The following is a 16,050-nucleotide window of genomic DNA, read 5'->3' as shown; positions in this document are numbered from 1 at the left end:
CTTCTGCACACGTGCCCAGGAGGGAAGGGATAAAACCCAGCTGAGAGTTTTCCTCGGGGGCAGAGTGTGGTCTTTTGTCTTCACTCTGACCCTATTTGCAAATATACCTTTTGTATTGCTAATAGTGTGTGTCCGAGAGTTCTTCGCCTCCCGAGAAATGAACCGCAACATTTTTGCAACACTGTCACCACTGCAATATTCCAACCCAGCTCTGGAGCAGCCCCACGCCCTGCTATTTGCCCTGCCAGTGCTGCTGGGGCCAGTCTCTACAGAAACCCCAGATTCGTGCTATGACAGTGAGGCTGCTGCTGGGATCTCCATGGAAACACCCCAGCCACGCAGGCAGGGCTGCTAGGAAATGGAGTCTGGTTGCTGGCTGGATCTGCCATTTTGCCCACACCTGCTTGGTGTCTGCTTGCTAGGTGAGGCCAATATGTTAGAGGTGAGAAGTCTTTCCAACGTGGTCCCACTACTGGGGGAAAGTGATATCAAGCTACCTTATATGCTGGTAGGCAAAGTAGAACTATGGGGACCCCTGGTATGTACCACCTAAAGGTGACACAAGTAGCTATAACCAACAAACCAATTTCCACAGCCTCAGATCAAGATTCCATGTTATCTACTGTACTGTAGCCTTACTGTGGAATACAATACAGTTCCCCACTGAATTAATTAATTAAATTTCAATATTTCAATAAGTATGTGTTGGCTCTAGTAGTGACAGATTAGTCATCTCTGAAAAGCACTGATAGGCATGAAGGGGAGGAGGAATTGGTTAGTTCCCTGTATCTCACACTTTATAGGGTAGTTTTATTTTTTTTAACTTAAAAATTTAGTTGTACAGGGCATTTGTATCCTCTCGTAAACTTTATATTACTTTTACTCATAATCTCCATCAAAACATATAAAACAATAATCTTGGCAATTTATGTCACCAAACAGCTCGCATCAATTTCTTTGCTACTTCTATCTGAATGAAAATACCCTCTTTGGGTGTATGGCAAACCTGGACTTCTTTTACTTTACTTTACAGACAGATGAGAATTAATTTATTTTGAAGTCTTTGTAATGTCCTTTTAGGATTAAGAAACATGTTCATTTTCCAGAGCACAGTCATTACATTTAAGCAACGTTATTAGGACTTTACTTATTATATGTTGGAAGCCCACTAGAAGGGTTCTAATACAAAAGTATTTTTCCTAAGTGGCTGAACATGAATCAGCCAGGGAAAAGCTTAAAGAGAGTTATAGATGTTTTCTGAGTCTGTGATCTCTGCTAACTGCCAAGAACATTCTTTGAACAATGAGGCCATTGCTCTGTTTAAACAAGTAGCATTTACTGAAATATCAGTGGAAGTAAATCTTTCAAGTTGTCATAGGCTATTTCTTTTAAATAACTGCAATGTTTTTATTCAAAGAATGGTATCTGTTTTGAGGTGTGTTAAAGGATTTACATTTGACAAATGATATTCAACTCTGCTTCAATAGTGTTATATATAGGTGGGGAGCTGCAGTGGGAGATGAGCTCAGGCATGATTAACATGAGGGTATAACACTGAAAACATTTCCTGTTATATCCATGAATACATTGGTGAATTACATGTATGCCAAGCTACAAAAAGACTGGAACATGTCAATCGCTAAGGGGTTTAGAATGTGTTAAGGTGTTGTGGACCCATTGGCTCTTCAACAAGCATCTGCTGTGGAAATTAGAGGTTTGCTCTGGCTTTAAAGTCTTCCTGGCAGGCAAGCAATTCCCCTGATTATGTTGTGTTACCTTAGATGCCAGAATGTGCAACTTTCCAAGGCTTGCATTAGCTTGAGAGTTTCAGATACCTTTCATTAGACACAGCTTTCCCGGATAATAAAAGCCACTTGTAACTATGTATTCTTGATATTTAAACTACAGTCAACCCTAATTTAAATTATCTTTATTATTAGGTAAAGCCATCTCTAGAAAGAACATGTTGGGGATTCTTGTCACCTATAATCCTGTCAGGAATGATAAAGAGAAGACAACCACAAAGAGAACAATGAGTAACACCAAGTATTCACTTCCTTTTCCATTACATTTATGATAACTTTTAGAATTATTTTGTTCTGATTTTAAACAAATATTCCTCATAAAAACATAAGGGGGAGAATTTAACTTAAATATTTTGTTTTAAGACCTTAAAGTGATGGTCCAGGCATCTGTTGTGTCTACTTCTTTCCTTCTAACCCCTCATGACCTTAACCTAGACACTTTTTTTACAGAGGCTATTCTCAAACTGTTGCCTGTGACCTACATAATGTCTGATCAGCTTGTCATGATCCACAAATTGAAATATTTTGAGAACTGTGAAAAATACTGGGATGATGGGTACCACAAATATGTGGAGCTCCAAGACAGACAGTAGGCATTCCACGAAAGGATGATTTCACTTGTGAGCTGCTCAGCAGTTTACATCTTAGCGAACCACCATTTCAGAGAGAGACAAGATTACTTGAAATGAAGAATATTGTAGCACTAGACCTCTCCTAAATAGTGAAAGGCTGTTGCATACATATTCAAGTGAAAGAAAAACTGCAGAAATTAATAAAACCATCTCTCTCGAACTTTCAGACACTCCAGTTAACATTTCATAACTTCAGAATACAAATTATCTCATTAAAACTGCCTTTTTCCTGACAGAGAACAAGTTTCACACCACACAATTCAGACTAAAAATGAAAGTGTTTGATCACTAAATAAATACATAAGAGAAGTGATTCCAGTTTTACACAACAAAATAAAGTTACACTTCACACAATTCTGCCTCCCTAAGCATTCAAAGGATGAACCTCAATTCTCTCAGAACTGATCTATACCAGTTGGCAAAGTCAACTTCCTTTGTGGTTATTTATCCTTCTTATTAACTACTATAAAGTCACTTAAATATAATAATAATGTATGCCTTATGGGTAGATGTAGCAGATGTAACACTTCTTATATTACAGTGCAATTTTCCTTTTCTTATTGTTTGGGGAAGTCAATTAATATCTAGTAAAATTCTGTCATTTTATTATTTGATTGCTTAATGTCCTCATTAATTTGAAACTGATGAAATGTCTATAGTCAGCTATTTTGCCAGACAATCACTTTCTGAAACACCAATTCTGACCGATGGTTTCAATCTTTAAAAAAAAAATTCTTCATACAAAATAATGACTTGAAATAATAGATGTTGCCTTGAAAAGTTAGTAAAAGAGATTTAACTCCAATATCACAATCAGAGGCAAGAAAAATGAAAAATAGAGATATGTTTTCTTGATTATAAGGAGAATATTGAGCAATACTTTTTATTTTCAGCAACAATCCTTGGATGGGAAAGCTGTTTTTCAACTTACCAACAATTATTCCAGGTCTCCTATCCATTTCGACTATATGTGGATGGACTCCTTTGTATGCAGCATCACTCATAACCTGAGTGTTTTTCCTCACCCTCTCTGTCACAGGATCATCCACCACTGGAGTGAAACCCCTGCCCTTTGTCTTCTCAAAATCTTCATGATATTTCACCTGGAAAATATAAGGAGTGATATTTTTTCCCCTAGCCATGACTGATCTTAACTGATCTAAAGGTTATGGGCATATAAACAATTAATGTGAGCTAACAAAAGGTAGGGAAATTTACTGCATCAGAGGCTACATGAAAGCTATTCATGTATACACCCAATCCTGCAGTAAGTAAAAGGTAACCCACAGCAACTTAGTTTTTAATGAAAGAGAGCTAAATTTCTATATTTAGCTTTTACCTACCATGGGTTCAGAGCATGCATATAGAGTTACCACAGAACACTTGACACATGGTAAAACTCTAGCTCCTTTTATCCTGCAGTAAACTGCTCATATGTCTACATCCTAAATTATGCTAAAAACTGCTGCATAATAAGTATTTTTATTCCTTGGATTTTATGCCATAAACAAGATGTAAAAGACTTGGCAAGCTGTCCAATCCATTTCCTTGACCATTTTTGCAATGTATCCTGTAAAAAAGGATGTTGCATAAAAACCCAAAACAAAATTTAACATTGCTATTGAATTAGTAATTAACTCAAGCTGCTAAGAATCATTGTACAGGCATAAAAACACATGGCTAAAAAGGTACCTCCAGAGGTCATCCAGACGAGTGGGGGCAAATCTTTTTGTGGTGTGCCACAAATTAGCCACATACCCTCCTGGATTACCACTTCCACCCCTTCCCCTGCCTAACTGACTGCTCTGCTTTCTGGTCCCTTTCCTGTGTCCCTTCCCAATATGCTGTTCTTTTTCCTGCTCCCTGCCCTATCTGTGACTATGCTGCTTGTCCCCTCCCCCATCTGCTGTGTGCCACATACAGGCTGCCCATGCTGCTTGTGGCATATGCTACAGGTCAAGCATGCCTGATCCAGGATAAGTATATAAATACCAGCATCTCTAAAGATGTGCATGCCCCGGTAGCAATCTGACAGGATTTTTAAGAACTCTTAAAAAGTCATTTAATTCATTAGAATTTCTGCTGACATGCAGAGTTTTATAGAAAAGAATCATTCCCCCTTAACATTCCTTGTTAGGTACCAGCTAGCTGGATCCAAATGAAAAATATAGGCAATTAAAAGCTTCTTCTATGTAGCCTGCTTTTCAAAAATGGACAGGAAGGTTGAAAAATTGTTACATTACAAACTTGGAAGAAAACTGAATTAGTAACAGCTATAAAGGCATTATTCCTGACTATACATTCTTTTTTTTTTAAATACATAATCAGTTATATTTATATAGATGTACACACACACACACACACACACAAGCAAACACACTCAGCACAATTAATTTAAGTCCTAAGTCACACGCAAACCAAAAACATGCACAGGCACAAAGTGGTTGTGTGTCACCAGTCCAGTCAAACTGAGATGTTCAAAATGGAGGAGCAGCCTGAAGTGTTTTTAAAAAGCCAAACAGTCAGTTGTTAGAAAACCATTTATTAGTATTTTGAAAATGTTCATTACAGTCATGTGCAGTTGGCAAACATCTTGTCTTCAGCAGGACTAAGAGAAAAAGCATTGTTTCCAAACTTTAGTACAGTGTTTAATTAGTTACCTAGATTAATGAAGGGCAAAATCCAGTGTACAGTCAAGTGTCATTCCTTAGTATAATCTAGCAGCACTCTAACAAGAGTGTACCCTACCATTGAGATGTTGTTCTGTGTTTCTCTGACATGCCTTAGCTCAGGTGTGTCTAGAATCACACTAGGTCTACCTTTCATCTGCCTCTGATCACTGCTGTACTTAACCTGGAAAACAGGAACAACATGTGAAGCCTTCATTTAGATTACTGTTAATTTAAAGCTGTATTATAATATAGATTTCAAAATTATTATTACAATCAGGCTTCGATTTACATAGTATTTTTTGCACGGTTTCAGTTATGCAGAGTTAATTAACTGCCACCCTTTATTTTTGTACATGGTATGGATTACTTTTATATGGTGCAGCGTGGTCACCAAGATGCACAGATGCATCACTTCCCACCTCCCCTCCACCACACTGCTCTCAGTGGAGCTGGTAAGTGTCTTGTGCTGTGATGGAAGGAGAGGAGGGAGGGAAGAGGTGTTGGGGTGCAGATCAACACCCCCCATGGTGAGGGAGGGAGTGGGGAAGAGGCTGGGGCAGGCACTGCCCAGCTGGGATGGGGGGGTGGCTCCTCCTGCTGCATGCACCCTGGAAGAGTGCAGAGAGGGGGAGGGGCAGGCTGCAGCTGTGGGCTGAAGCCAGGGCTGCACAGGGCTCTTCTCAGTGGGGTCTGAGCCAGGCTGGGCTCTGGGTGGGTGGTGGTGACACTGGAAGGGAGCTACAGGGGGGCTACAGTGAAATGTGGGGTGGCTGCAGCCCCCCCCACAGCACCCTCACAGCACTGCCACCACCTGTCCTGAGCCCAGCCCCACCGCTGAGAAAAGCCCAGCACAGCCTCACCTCCAGCCCACAGCTGCAGCCTGCCTCCCCACTCCATGCAGATCTGGGGGCACATGACTCCTCCGTGCCTTCCCAGTGTACATACAGCGCCCACCCCATGCCCCCCAGATGAGCCGCAGCTTCGTCCCATGCCTGTCCAAGCAGCGTCTGCCTCTGCCCCACTCTGCCCCGTCTCACCATGGGGGGCATTGCTCTGCCCCCTCACACCCCTTCCCTCCTCCCTCCCCTTCTACCACACCAGACTTACCACCTGCACACAGCTCTCCAAGCTGCTGGGCTCTGCTCCTTGCTGCAACCACAGAGCACCATGCAGGCACACACACAAAGGCATTTATCGGCCAAATTACTGGCTGCATCTGGAACCTAAATGCATAGACCTTGGTATCTTTTTACACAATTTCTATTTGCATGGTGTTTTTTTCAAGAATGTAACCACAGTGTAAATCAAGTCCTGACTGTACACATTTTCTGCTTCCTTGTTAACAATCTCTACCAGCATTGGCTGCTGCTGTGGCAGTTATTGAATACAGTTCTCCTCATCCCCTGCTACCCTAACAGGTGCAGGCAGGAGGGGGGAGCAGGAACAAGAGAAGCAAAATGTTGGTGAATTTTCATTGCTGTTTTCAGTGACTAAGCTAAAATGAAAACACATTACACAAGCAAACAGGTTAAAGCATTTTCCAGAATTCAAAATCCCAGAGTAAGACCATGCTTATCTGCCTAGCTGTCTCATACAGTTTCCCCCCACAGACTCTTGAGAAGACTGCTGTGCCCATTTACTACTGTTTCTTGCATGTCAAATCCAGAAAAGAGGCAGTGAAGTCACTTGGAGGGTGACTCCCTGCCATTGGTGTTGGTTTTCCTGTCTCCATTTTACTTGAAAGTAGCAGGGACAAGCTCAGAATTTCACTGCCTTTTTCCAGATTTGAAGTGGAAGCAAGTGAGCAAAGATGTACTTCATGGTGGGATTCTCAAGACCACTGCAAAGGCTGTATAGACAAACCTTTAGCTGTCTAATAGAAATGGGTTTTGGGCCTGCATGTCCAAATAGCTGATGCAAACAACTGTCACCTGGTTAAATGAAATCCCACCTGAAAAGTGTACCCGTTACACTTGAGAGCAAGGATTTTTTATATATTTTATTAAACCAGCTGTGAGGTTGGGACACACTTAAATGAACTTTCGGGTATCAAATATCCTTCCTCAAGTTTCTCCTGTTATACTCATAAAGTAACCAAAAGTTTCAGAGAACAGAAAGATTCAGAGAACTTGCCACGCTGATATTGTCTTGATTCTTCTTGACTCTTTCCATCTCAGGAGTGACACTCACAGCAGTAGCTTTGCCAGGCTGCTTTCTATAGTGAATCTATTATTCAACAGAATAAAAATGTATGTGATCTATTAAAACATGATCAGACTGCATTACATTTAAATACAAAATATAACAGGTCATGTGGGAAACAAAGACTAAACTGCATTTTCAGTTTGTTAAGTTTTATAAAACACTGAATCTTGAAGTATAACCTTGAATTCTTACTATGGATCTCTCTGATGTGTATAAACATGACGATATACACCTATAATATCTTGACATTTCCCACACTAGTATTTTCCAGTGTTTATGATAGCCCCTATGCTAGTAATTCTTAATCAGGGTGCTGTGGTTTGGACATGGTGTCATTTTTTTGAGTTGTCTGCAACAAAAAAACTGCTCTATTATTTTTCTATATTCAGAATAAAAGAGTGAAAACTAAGGCTGCCTACACACATGCTATGGGGTGGGAGGGTCAGGATCATTTTAATTAAAGTGGTTCCCAGAGAGCCACTGTAATTAAAACACTGCAGCATCACGTTTATTAAGCCCTCACACATTTAAAAATGGAGGAAGGACCCTTTAACTCATTTGATAAGCTTTAGTTAAAGCACCCCCATGGCCATTTTGAAACATAGGGGTGCGGGGGAAAGACCTTAATAGACGTGATACTGTGGTGATGCTAGAGCGTTCCAATTAGAATATGGAACAGACTAGATTAATCGAGTCTGCTCCAATGCATCAGAGTATGTCTCTAGGCAGCCTAAGACCTGACACTTTCTGAGGGGTGCCTCGACTCTATCAAGGGATACCTTGAATGTATTGAAGGGTGTTTCAAACCAAAAAAGGTAGGAGTTACAGCCCTAAACTTAGAATGGGTTATAACATAATTGTTTCTGTAAATTCAGTTACAGCAAGGGAAGTCTCAAAATTTTAATAGCACTCACCATAAATATGTACATATACAAATGCAACAACCACATAAAGGATACATCCATGGTTCCAGCTTTTACACGCTATTTTCCGAGGTGACTGCTCATGAAAGACAAGCTGGAGTATAATGCAAGATGACTGTGTATAGTATATAGGCATACAGAGAGAATTAAAATCAACTGTCAAAAATCTCACTTAAGGTTACTGAAATGTATTTTGCAGAATGGGAATCTGTCTCCACCTTTTTTTTAAGGATGTTCATTTCCAAAGATAATTCAATAAAGAAATTCATGGTCAACATCATGCCAATATTTCAACACTGTAAACTACATGACTTAAGAACTACAGGAAAAACCCTTGGAAGGCTAAACTGGCAGGGATTCAGCGAAGAATTAAAAGAAGGTAGGAGAATCCATGTGAATCAACATGATTTAATGTAAAGCAGGTCTTCGTAAACAAACATCTAATTTTTTATGATATCTCAAGCTTGGTCGATAAAGGTAACCATGCTTGCAAACTTCTTGCACTGCAGCCTAGATGAACTCTGTAAGGCTCAGTCAGGCTCCTGCCCTGCAGCCCTTGTTAAGTATGCGGATCCAGTTACCACTAATCAAGGCAAGCTGATCCCCAGCCCCTTCCCTCTGATTGGTTCTAGAGTTACATTTAAGGAACTCCTCCAGCACCTAAGCCTTGCTGCAGTCTCTGAGCAGCTCCTGTCCCGGCAATATCTCTGGATTCCCTAGATCCTGACCCTGCCTTTGGCTTGCTCCTGGATTTTGGCTTATAGATTCTCCTTGCAGACCTGCTTCCTGACTCATGACCCCAGCTTGGCTTACTCTTGGACTTTGCCCTGTGGATTATTCTTCAGATTTGGTAGCCAGGTTTCTGATTCCCAGCTCCTGACCCTGGATTGGCACTCTGGCTCCTAACTTGTGGCTTCTGACCCTTATGCCTGTAACCCCTCCCATCCCAGCTCCATGACCAGCTCTACCCACTAGGCCAGCCAGCCTGGTGGACCATGACAGCACTGGCATATTCTGACATGCATGACAGTATGTAAAAATAATATAATTAAAAACCAGTGCAGACTACATATTAAGTGCACTAAAAACTGGGTACCTGGTAGATTACAACAGTAATTGTAAACACACTCAACATACTCAAATTAAAACTGGATAGAAACCAGCTACAGAGTTGTCACACATTTTCAAATACCAACTCTATAGCTGGTTCGGTCTTTTTATAGCTGAATAGACATTTTTATGGTGTGATAACTATTTGGCACGTGGCCAATCTAAATTGATTATGTGATTAACCAGTTAATTGTGTAACATGTGGTAGGGGCCCAAATAATTTGAAAGAAAGATATAAAATCATTGCTTATAAAATTAACAAATAATACAAAAACTGGAATGATAAACAATGATATGGATGGATCAGCTACATAAATTTACTTGCATCACTCAGTAAGGGGAGCACATTTAAACAAGAAGTATAAAATACAATATTAAAATACCCATAAAAGACTGCACATCTAGGAACAAAGCATGAAGATCACAGATAAAGTGGCAGTTGGACTGTTTTCTGGAAAGCAGTAACTCTGAATGGAGCAATGACTCATGATGAATAACTAAATGAACATCAGCTGTCATTGACTTGTTGTAGCTGCTAGCAGTCCCATTAACTTATGTCTCTTGGAAGTCCTTCTATGGATAGTGGTTGGCCCTTAGAAGACAGAACAGGAAGTACAAACATGATCCTTCAACTACACAAGGGTGCAAAAATGTGTTTAATAAATGTCCTGCTTTTTTCTACATCTTCTTCCCCCGAAGGAATAAGACATTATGATCATCATTTTTAATATCAAACACCAATCATCAGGAAGTTATTTTTTTGGTGGGGAGGAGGGGGTAGGAAGGTGAAAGGAACAATTGTCACTGATTAACTAATGCTTTCACCAGTAGAAAATGTAGTGGACTGTATCAGGCAGATTTATTACTGGAACAGGAAGAATGGGTTTGGTTGAAATACTACGTTGTTTAAATTAAAATATAAATAAATAAAATTAGTCATGGTCATTTGTTTGGTCAGGAACAATATTGCACCTAATTAATTTCCTGAACTATGCACTGACCTGGTTAATAGAGCTTTTAAAAATTGTTACTCTTGCTGATCTATTACAGGAAATACTTAAATATATTTATATTTAAGTGTCTTTCATTATTAAACACATGCTTAACTAAGGAAAACAGAAAGCATGGTGGGGACTGACTTGTAAGAAACTGCTAATGCTTGAGACACAATAAGAAAAAATTAAAGCAACTTCCCATGCTAACATTTTCTTGATTCTTCTTGACTCTCTCAATCTCAGGGGTGACACTCACAGATGTAGCTTTGCAGAGCTGGTCCTTGTACTGGACCTGAGAAACAGGGTATGAAATATTATAGATGGAGTTCAAAGCAACAAAATATATGTACAAAATGTTCACTGCACACAGTCTATGATCATGCAGCTTGCTTTAAGTCATGTGATTGGAAACAGGAAACATTGGTGGCAGAAGGCTGGGGCTAATGGGGTTTAGCCCCCACAAACTAATTTTGCAGTGGATGGTGACAGCGCCACTGCCACACCCAGCCACCACAGTGCCCCACCCAGCAACCCTGCCACGCACTCTGCACACACTGCATATACAACACCAGCGCACACTGTTCCCCCACAATGTCCCTGAAGGAAGGAGGGGTGGGGGTCAGGCGGGTATGCCCCACACCAGCACCCCCAAATAATCTTTTCTCCCACTGCTTATGACAAAGAGTAACATGTGCAGGCATTCACCAGTACCAGAAGCCGCACTGGAAAACCACTGGGTGTAGAGGGGGAGAGATGGGCAGGATCAGGAGAGCTAAAGGATCTGTGGAGGTGTTGTCCTATCTGGAAATGGGTGGAGTTGGAGGGAAGGGGGTTAAAAATTGCCAGATAAGGGGAAGGGAGGGGAGGGGAGGGCAGGAAGAGCACAGGGCTAGGGCTTGAGCAAGCAGTTGGGCTTTCCCGGCCTTGGACTTCACTCTAGACGTGTGCAGATGTTCTCTGGACTGGGTTACCGTGTTCATGATCTAACTTAATTCACCTACTCAGGTGAACTAATTTAGATTGAGTACACCATTTGGGGCCTGATTTAAACCTCCCCAAACATCTGAACAGATTATCATTTAGATCAACCTAACCCTAGCTATATCTATCTAAATGTAACATCTGAAGGTACCCAAAAACAGTCCTCTAATGCCGCAAAAACACTGAACACCACACATGCATTTTGCTAGAAATGTCATTCATCCATGGACACTCACTTTGAACCAGATGGCACTTATTATCATTCCTTCTACAAATGCTCACACTCATCACATAATGTCATTTTTGTGCAAGTAGAAAGTTCCCATTGCTGTTAATACAAGCTCAAGCACTGAGTTAAAGGGTTGTCTTCCTAAGTGAATAAATTGGTCTTTCTGATAAAGCAGAATTAATTCAAACACATTCATTCATCTAGGCATCAAGGCATTTAAAGCAGACAAGATCAAGTAATAAGTAATAAATAAGGGTCGCACATCACTTATATTCTTCTGGTTTTCCTTGACTCTTTTTAATTCCAGGGGGTCAGAAATAGCTGTGGCTTGTTTAATCTCTTCTTTATACTTTACCTGTGTAAAACATGGTAAAATATTACCCATTTAAAAGAGAAATAGAAGGGCATAAAAACACAGCAAATGTTTAATAATCCTCTCCTACCTAATGCACTATTAGACCTTACAAGCCACTACTACAGGCTGAAATGTTACAATCATCAGAACCTTCATATGTTGTTTTTCTAAACAATAATCATTTAGATTTCTAGGCTCTCCAAGGGGGAATACATCTTAGAGGGTGCAACAGAGCATGTCTGTGGCATGTATGGGCTCTTAAGTAATATGTACTGGAGAAGATCCACCACATGGGAATGATTCGTTTGTCAACTCATATTTGGAAGTGGTGAAATTAGTAACATACAGTACCAATTATCAGCATATTTCTCCATAAAAATGTCACCCTGCCAACATTTAAGGAAACCATTCCCAGTCCGATAGCCGATGAAGGTAATTTCCAGCATAGTGCTGTCGCTTAAGCCCTTGACAGACATTGAATTTATGGTATTAACAACTTGGTAGTTGTACAATAAATTATAACATGCTACATGTTCAGCCAATTTATGGTGGCACAAAATGGCCAATATACCACAAAGCTGTTGCACATATAATGTAGAACATATTTGTGGCCAGTTTCTATGGCACCCTAAATTGAACATATGGCCTGTATTATGCTCCAGACAGAGGCTGCCTCAACCCATTCCAACAATCAGTTGCTTGTTAGCACTGGCCCCAGACAATCCTATATTTCCAACTGGACCTGGGGCTGTCTGGAGCCAGACCTGATAATCAATTGATTGTCAATACTGGCCTGGACCAGTACTGACCTGGACCTGGGTCTCAAACTGGGTTTCCAATAAGACCTAGGACTGTCTGGAATGGTGCTGACAATCAAGTGATCATTGGCATTGGCCCAGGATAGCCCCATTCTTGAACTGGACAGCTGATTGTTGGCACCGTCCCCAGACAAGCACAGGTCCCCAAACTACCACCAGCCTGATTCTCAAGATTGGGCCAAAGGCCTACGAGGACAAACCTGGCTCTTCTATGTAAATTTGGAGAGTGTCAAGTAGGATTAAAATGCTAGAAGACTTCTGTGCATGGCACTGGTGACATCATAACACTTCTTCCATTTTGGTTTCCACTTTTCGAAAGGGATGTTAAAATATTAGAAAAGACTTAAGAAAAGTACTTGAAGAATTTCTTGAAGTTTGGATAGCATGTTCTAGTAAAAAACTAAACCATAAACTATTACTCTGACTAAACCATAAACTGTTACTGATCTACTGAGAGAAAAGTATAAGTATGTGTTTTTCATTATCAAGAACAAGCTTAATTCAAACAACACACAGCATGGGGGAGATTGCTTTGCAAGAACGCACTAAATCGTGTGAGTACAATAAGAAAATAAAGTAACTTCCCATGCTGACATTTTCTTGATTCTTCTTGACTCTCTCGATCTCAGGGGTGACAATCACAGATGTAGCTTTACAGTGCTGCTCTTTGTACTGGACCTGGGAAACAGGACATGAGATATAGATGGAGTTCCAAACAACAGAAACACTGCACTATGTTAGGACACAGTACATAACACACATGCATTTCACTAGAAATGTTATTCATTCACAGATGCTCACTTTAATCCAGACGGCACTTTTAAACAGGCCTTCTGCAAATGTTCAAATTCACACACCTAGAAAGTAATGTTATTTTGGTGTTAGTAGGTCATTCCCATTACTGTTAATATAAGCTCAAACACTAGGAAAAAGCTATCCACTTAAGTAGTTTAATTAGTCCTACAGACAAAGCAGAATTAATACAAACATAGATTTAGTCATGTAGACATCAAGGCATTTAACGCAATAAAAAAGATCCCACAAGTAATAAATGCGTCTCACATTGCTAATATTCTTCTGGTTTTCCTTGACTCTCTTTAATTCTGGGGGATCAGAAATAGCTGTGGCTTGTTTAAGCTCTTCTCTGTACTTTACCTGTGTAACATACAATAAAATGCTATCAATTTAAAGGAGACATAGAAGGGTACAAAAACACAACTAGCATTGTAATCCTTCTCTTCTACTAAGTGCAGTTAGACCTTACAAACACACCACTGTACCTTGGATGGTGTTGAATACCTCCCTTTAGGTCATATAAACCAGTTATTGAAGTATGGAATAGGTCATGATTTTATACTAGAATACTGATTGGGATCAAATTCATATTGGATGTTACAGCAAACATATAGGGGGTTATATTTTCATGGTGTATAATGGACTAGGTTTAAAGATTATGCTGAGGATGTTATCTTTATCTGTTTATCATCTGGAGGCATTTATATAGTTTTATATTTATATCACAGAGAACTACATTAAAATAGCATTAAGGTTGTAAATTCAAGTGTTCAGCAGTAACCAGAACTCCTGGCCATTATCTTTGAAAACTCATGGTGACTGGGGGAGGTCCCAGAAGATTGGAAAAGGCCAAATACAATGCCCATCTTTAAGAAAGGGAAGAAACAGAATCCAGAGAACTGCAGACCAGTTGGTCTCACCTCAGTCCCCAGAAAAATCATGCAGCAGGTCCTCAAGGAATCCATTTCTAAGCACTTAAAGGAGAAGAAAGTGTTCAGGAACAGTCAGCATTGATTCCCCAAGGGCAAGTTATGCCTGACCAACCTGACTGCCTTCTATGATGAGATGACTGACTCTGTGGATGAGGGGAAAGCTGTGGACATGATATACCTTGACTTTAGTAAGGCTTTTGATACTGTCTCCCTACAGCATTCTTGCAAAAAAGCAAAGGATGTCTGGGTTCAGTGAATGGATTATAAGATGGATAGAAAACTGGCTGGATCACAGCACTCAAGAGGTAGTGGTAATCAATGGCTTGGTGGCAGCCAGTATTGGGTGGAGTGCCCCATGGGCCAGTCCTGGGGTTGGTTTTGTTCAATATATTCATCTATGATCTAGAAGATGGGAGGAAGTGCACCCTCAGCAAGTTTGCAAATGACACCAAGCTGGGGGGTGTAGTAGATACGCTGAAGGGTAGAGCTAGGATTCAGAGAGACCTCAAGAAATGACAGAGGTGGTAAAACTTCACAAAGAAATGGTTGCTAGAATTTTATAACGTGGGCAAGACCACTTTTTCTCTACCCTCCTTCTTAACAATTATGATTTTGCTTAACTGTTTGTCCCCAAATTTTAATAAATAACTTAAGAGAGAAGGCAGAAATGAAAATTTAGGGCCCTGGTGATTAAAGAATAGTGAAGTTATAAACAAGTGAAAACAAATGCCTCCAGCCATCAACCACCTCTCTCTCCACAAATATTCACTATTCAGGCCCTCTTTAAAACATCCCAGTGGCCTGCTGTATCAATTGCAAGCATTGGTGACAGTAATCATTGGGTCTCTAGTCTTGTAAGTTACCTTAACTAAACTCCCCATTAGATCCTCTTACTGACATAACTTAAAATTTCTTTGTGTATCACCTCTGGAGTTAGCAGGGTAGGTTTCAATAATTATGGTAAAGTGCCTAAGGGTGTTTAAAGAAACTAAGCTGCGTCTACATGTGCACTTTAATGCACATTAGCTTATTTTAATGTGCATTAAAGTGTCACAAAAAAGTGATGGGCACTTACTGCTTCAGGGGTGGGTGGGTGGTGCTTTAATTAGAGGAGATCTGTGAGCTGCTCTAATTAAGGCACAGCTGTGTCTCATGTATCAGCATCCCCATGCTTAAAAATGGCAGCAGGGGCACTTGAACTAAAACTCATTTGACAAGTGTTACTGCAAGCGCCCCACTGCCACTTTTCAGTGTGGGGATGCCGATACATCAGATGCAGGAGGCTGCTCAAGAGCAGCAATTGCCACACTCCAGCAGACTCAATACATTTCAATACATGGGAGCAACCTCTGCACTCATGTGTAGGCACCCAGAGGTCTTTAGTTAATGCAGATTAAAGTAGGCTAATGCACATTTTTCTAGTACCTCACAATGGAGGTACTAGATTTAATGCACATTATCTAAAGCACTTTAATGATAAAGCACTCGTGGTGCTCTGGTGTGGTGCCAGAGGACTGGAAGAGGGCCAATGTGGTTCCCATCTTCAAAAAGGGGAAGAAGGAAGACCCAGGAAACTATAGGCCAGTTAGTCTTACCTC

General features: G+C 40.4%; 1 protein-coding gene and 1 long non-coding RNA gene across 6 annotated transcripts in view; one reads left to right on the top strand and one right to left on the bottom strand.

The window, feature by feature from the left end:
* NEBL (nebulette) overlaps window positions 1-16,050 on the bottom strand; it is a 164,964-nt gene that overhangs the window by 48,322 nt on the left and 100,592 nt on the right. For 4 of the 5 annotated variants that reach the window (XM_019532267.1, XM_019532276.1, XM_019532299.1 and 1 more), the window contains 7 exons: window positions 13,788-13,880; window positions 13,311-13,403; window positions 11,815-11,907; window positions 10,542-10,634; window positions 7,243-7,335; window positions 5,186-5,290; window positions 3,369-3,540 (listed from right to left, as the gene is read on the bottom strand). In XM_019532267.1, the coding sequence (XP_019387812.1) occupies window positions 3,369-3,540; window positions 5,186-5,290; window positions 7,243-7,335; window positions 10,542-10,634; window positions 11,815-11,907; window positions 13,311-13,403; window positions 13,788-13,880 (742 nt within the window). The remainder of the gene's footprint in view (window positions 1-3,368; window positions 3,541-5,185; window positions 5,291-7,242; window positions 7,336-10,541; window positions 10,635-11,814; window positions 11,908-13,310; window positions 13,404-13,787; window positions 13,881-16,050) is intronic. The other variant, XM_019532284.1, reaches the window with a different exon arrangement.
* LOC109308075 overlaps window positions 5,595-16,050 on the top strand; it is a 17,916-nt gene continuing 7,460 nt past the window's right edge. Inside the window, exons 1-2 of the long non-coding RNA XR_002100453.1 lie at window positions 5,595-5,606; window positions 13,181-13,186. This is a non-coding gene — a long non-coding RNA (uncharacterized LOC109308075). The remainder of the gene's footprint in view (window positions 5,607-13,180; window positions 13,187-16,050) is intronic.

Source organism: Crocodylus porosus, unplaced genomic scaffold (genome assembly GCF_001723895.1).
Source record: "Crocodylus porosus isolate Cpor-Errol unplaced genomic scaffold, CroPor_comp1, whole genome shotgun sequence".
NCBI lineage: Eukaryota > Metazoa > Chordata > Crocodylia > Crocodylidae > Crocodylus > Crocodylus porosus.
Note: the sequence above shows the minus strand (reverse complement) of the source record. Positions and strands in the feature narration are given on the sequence as shown.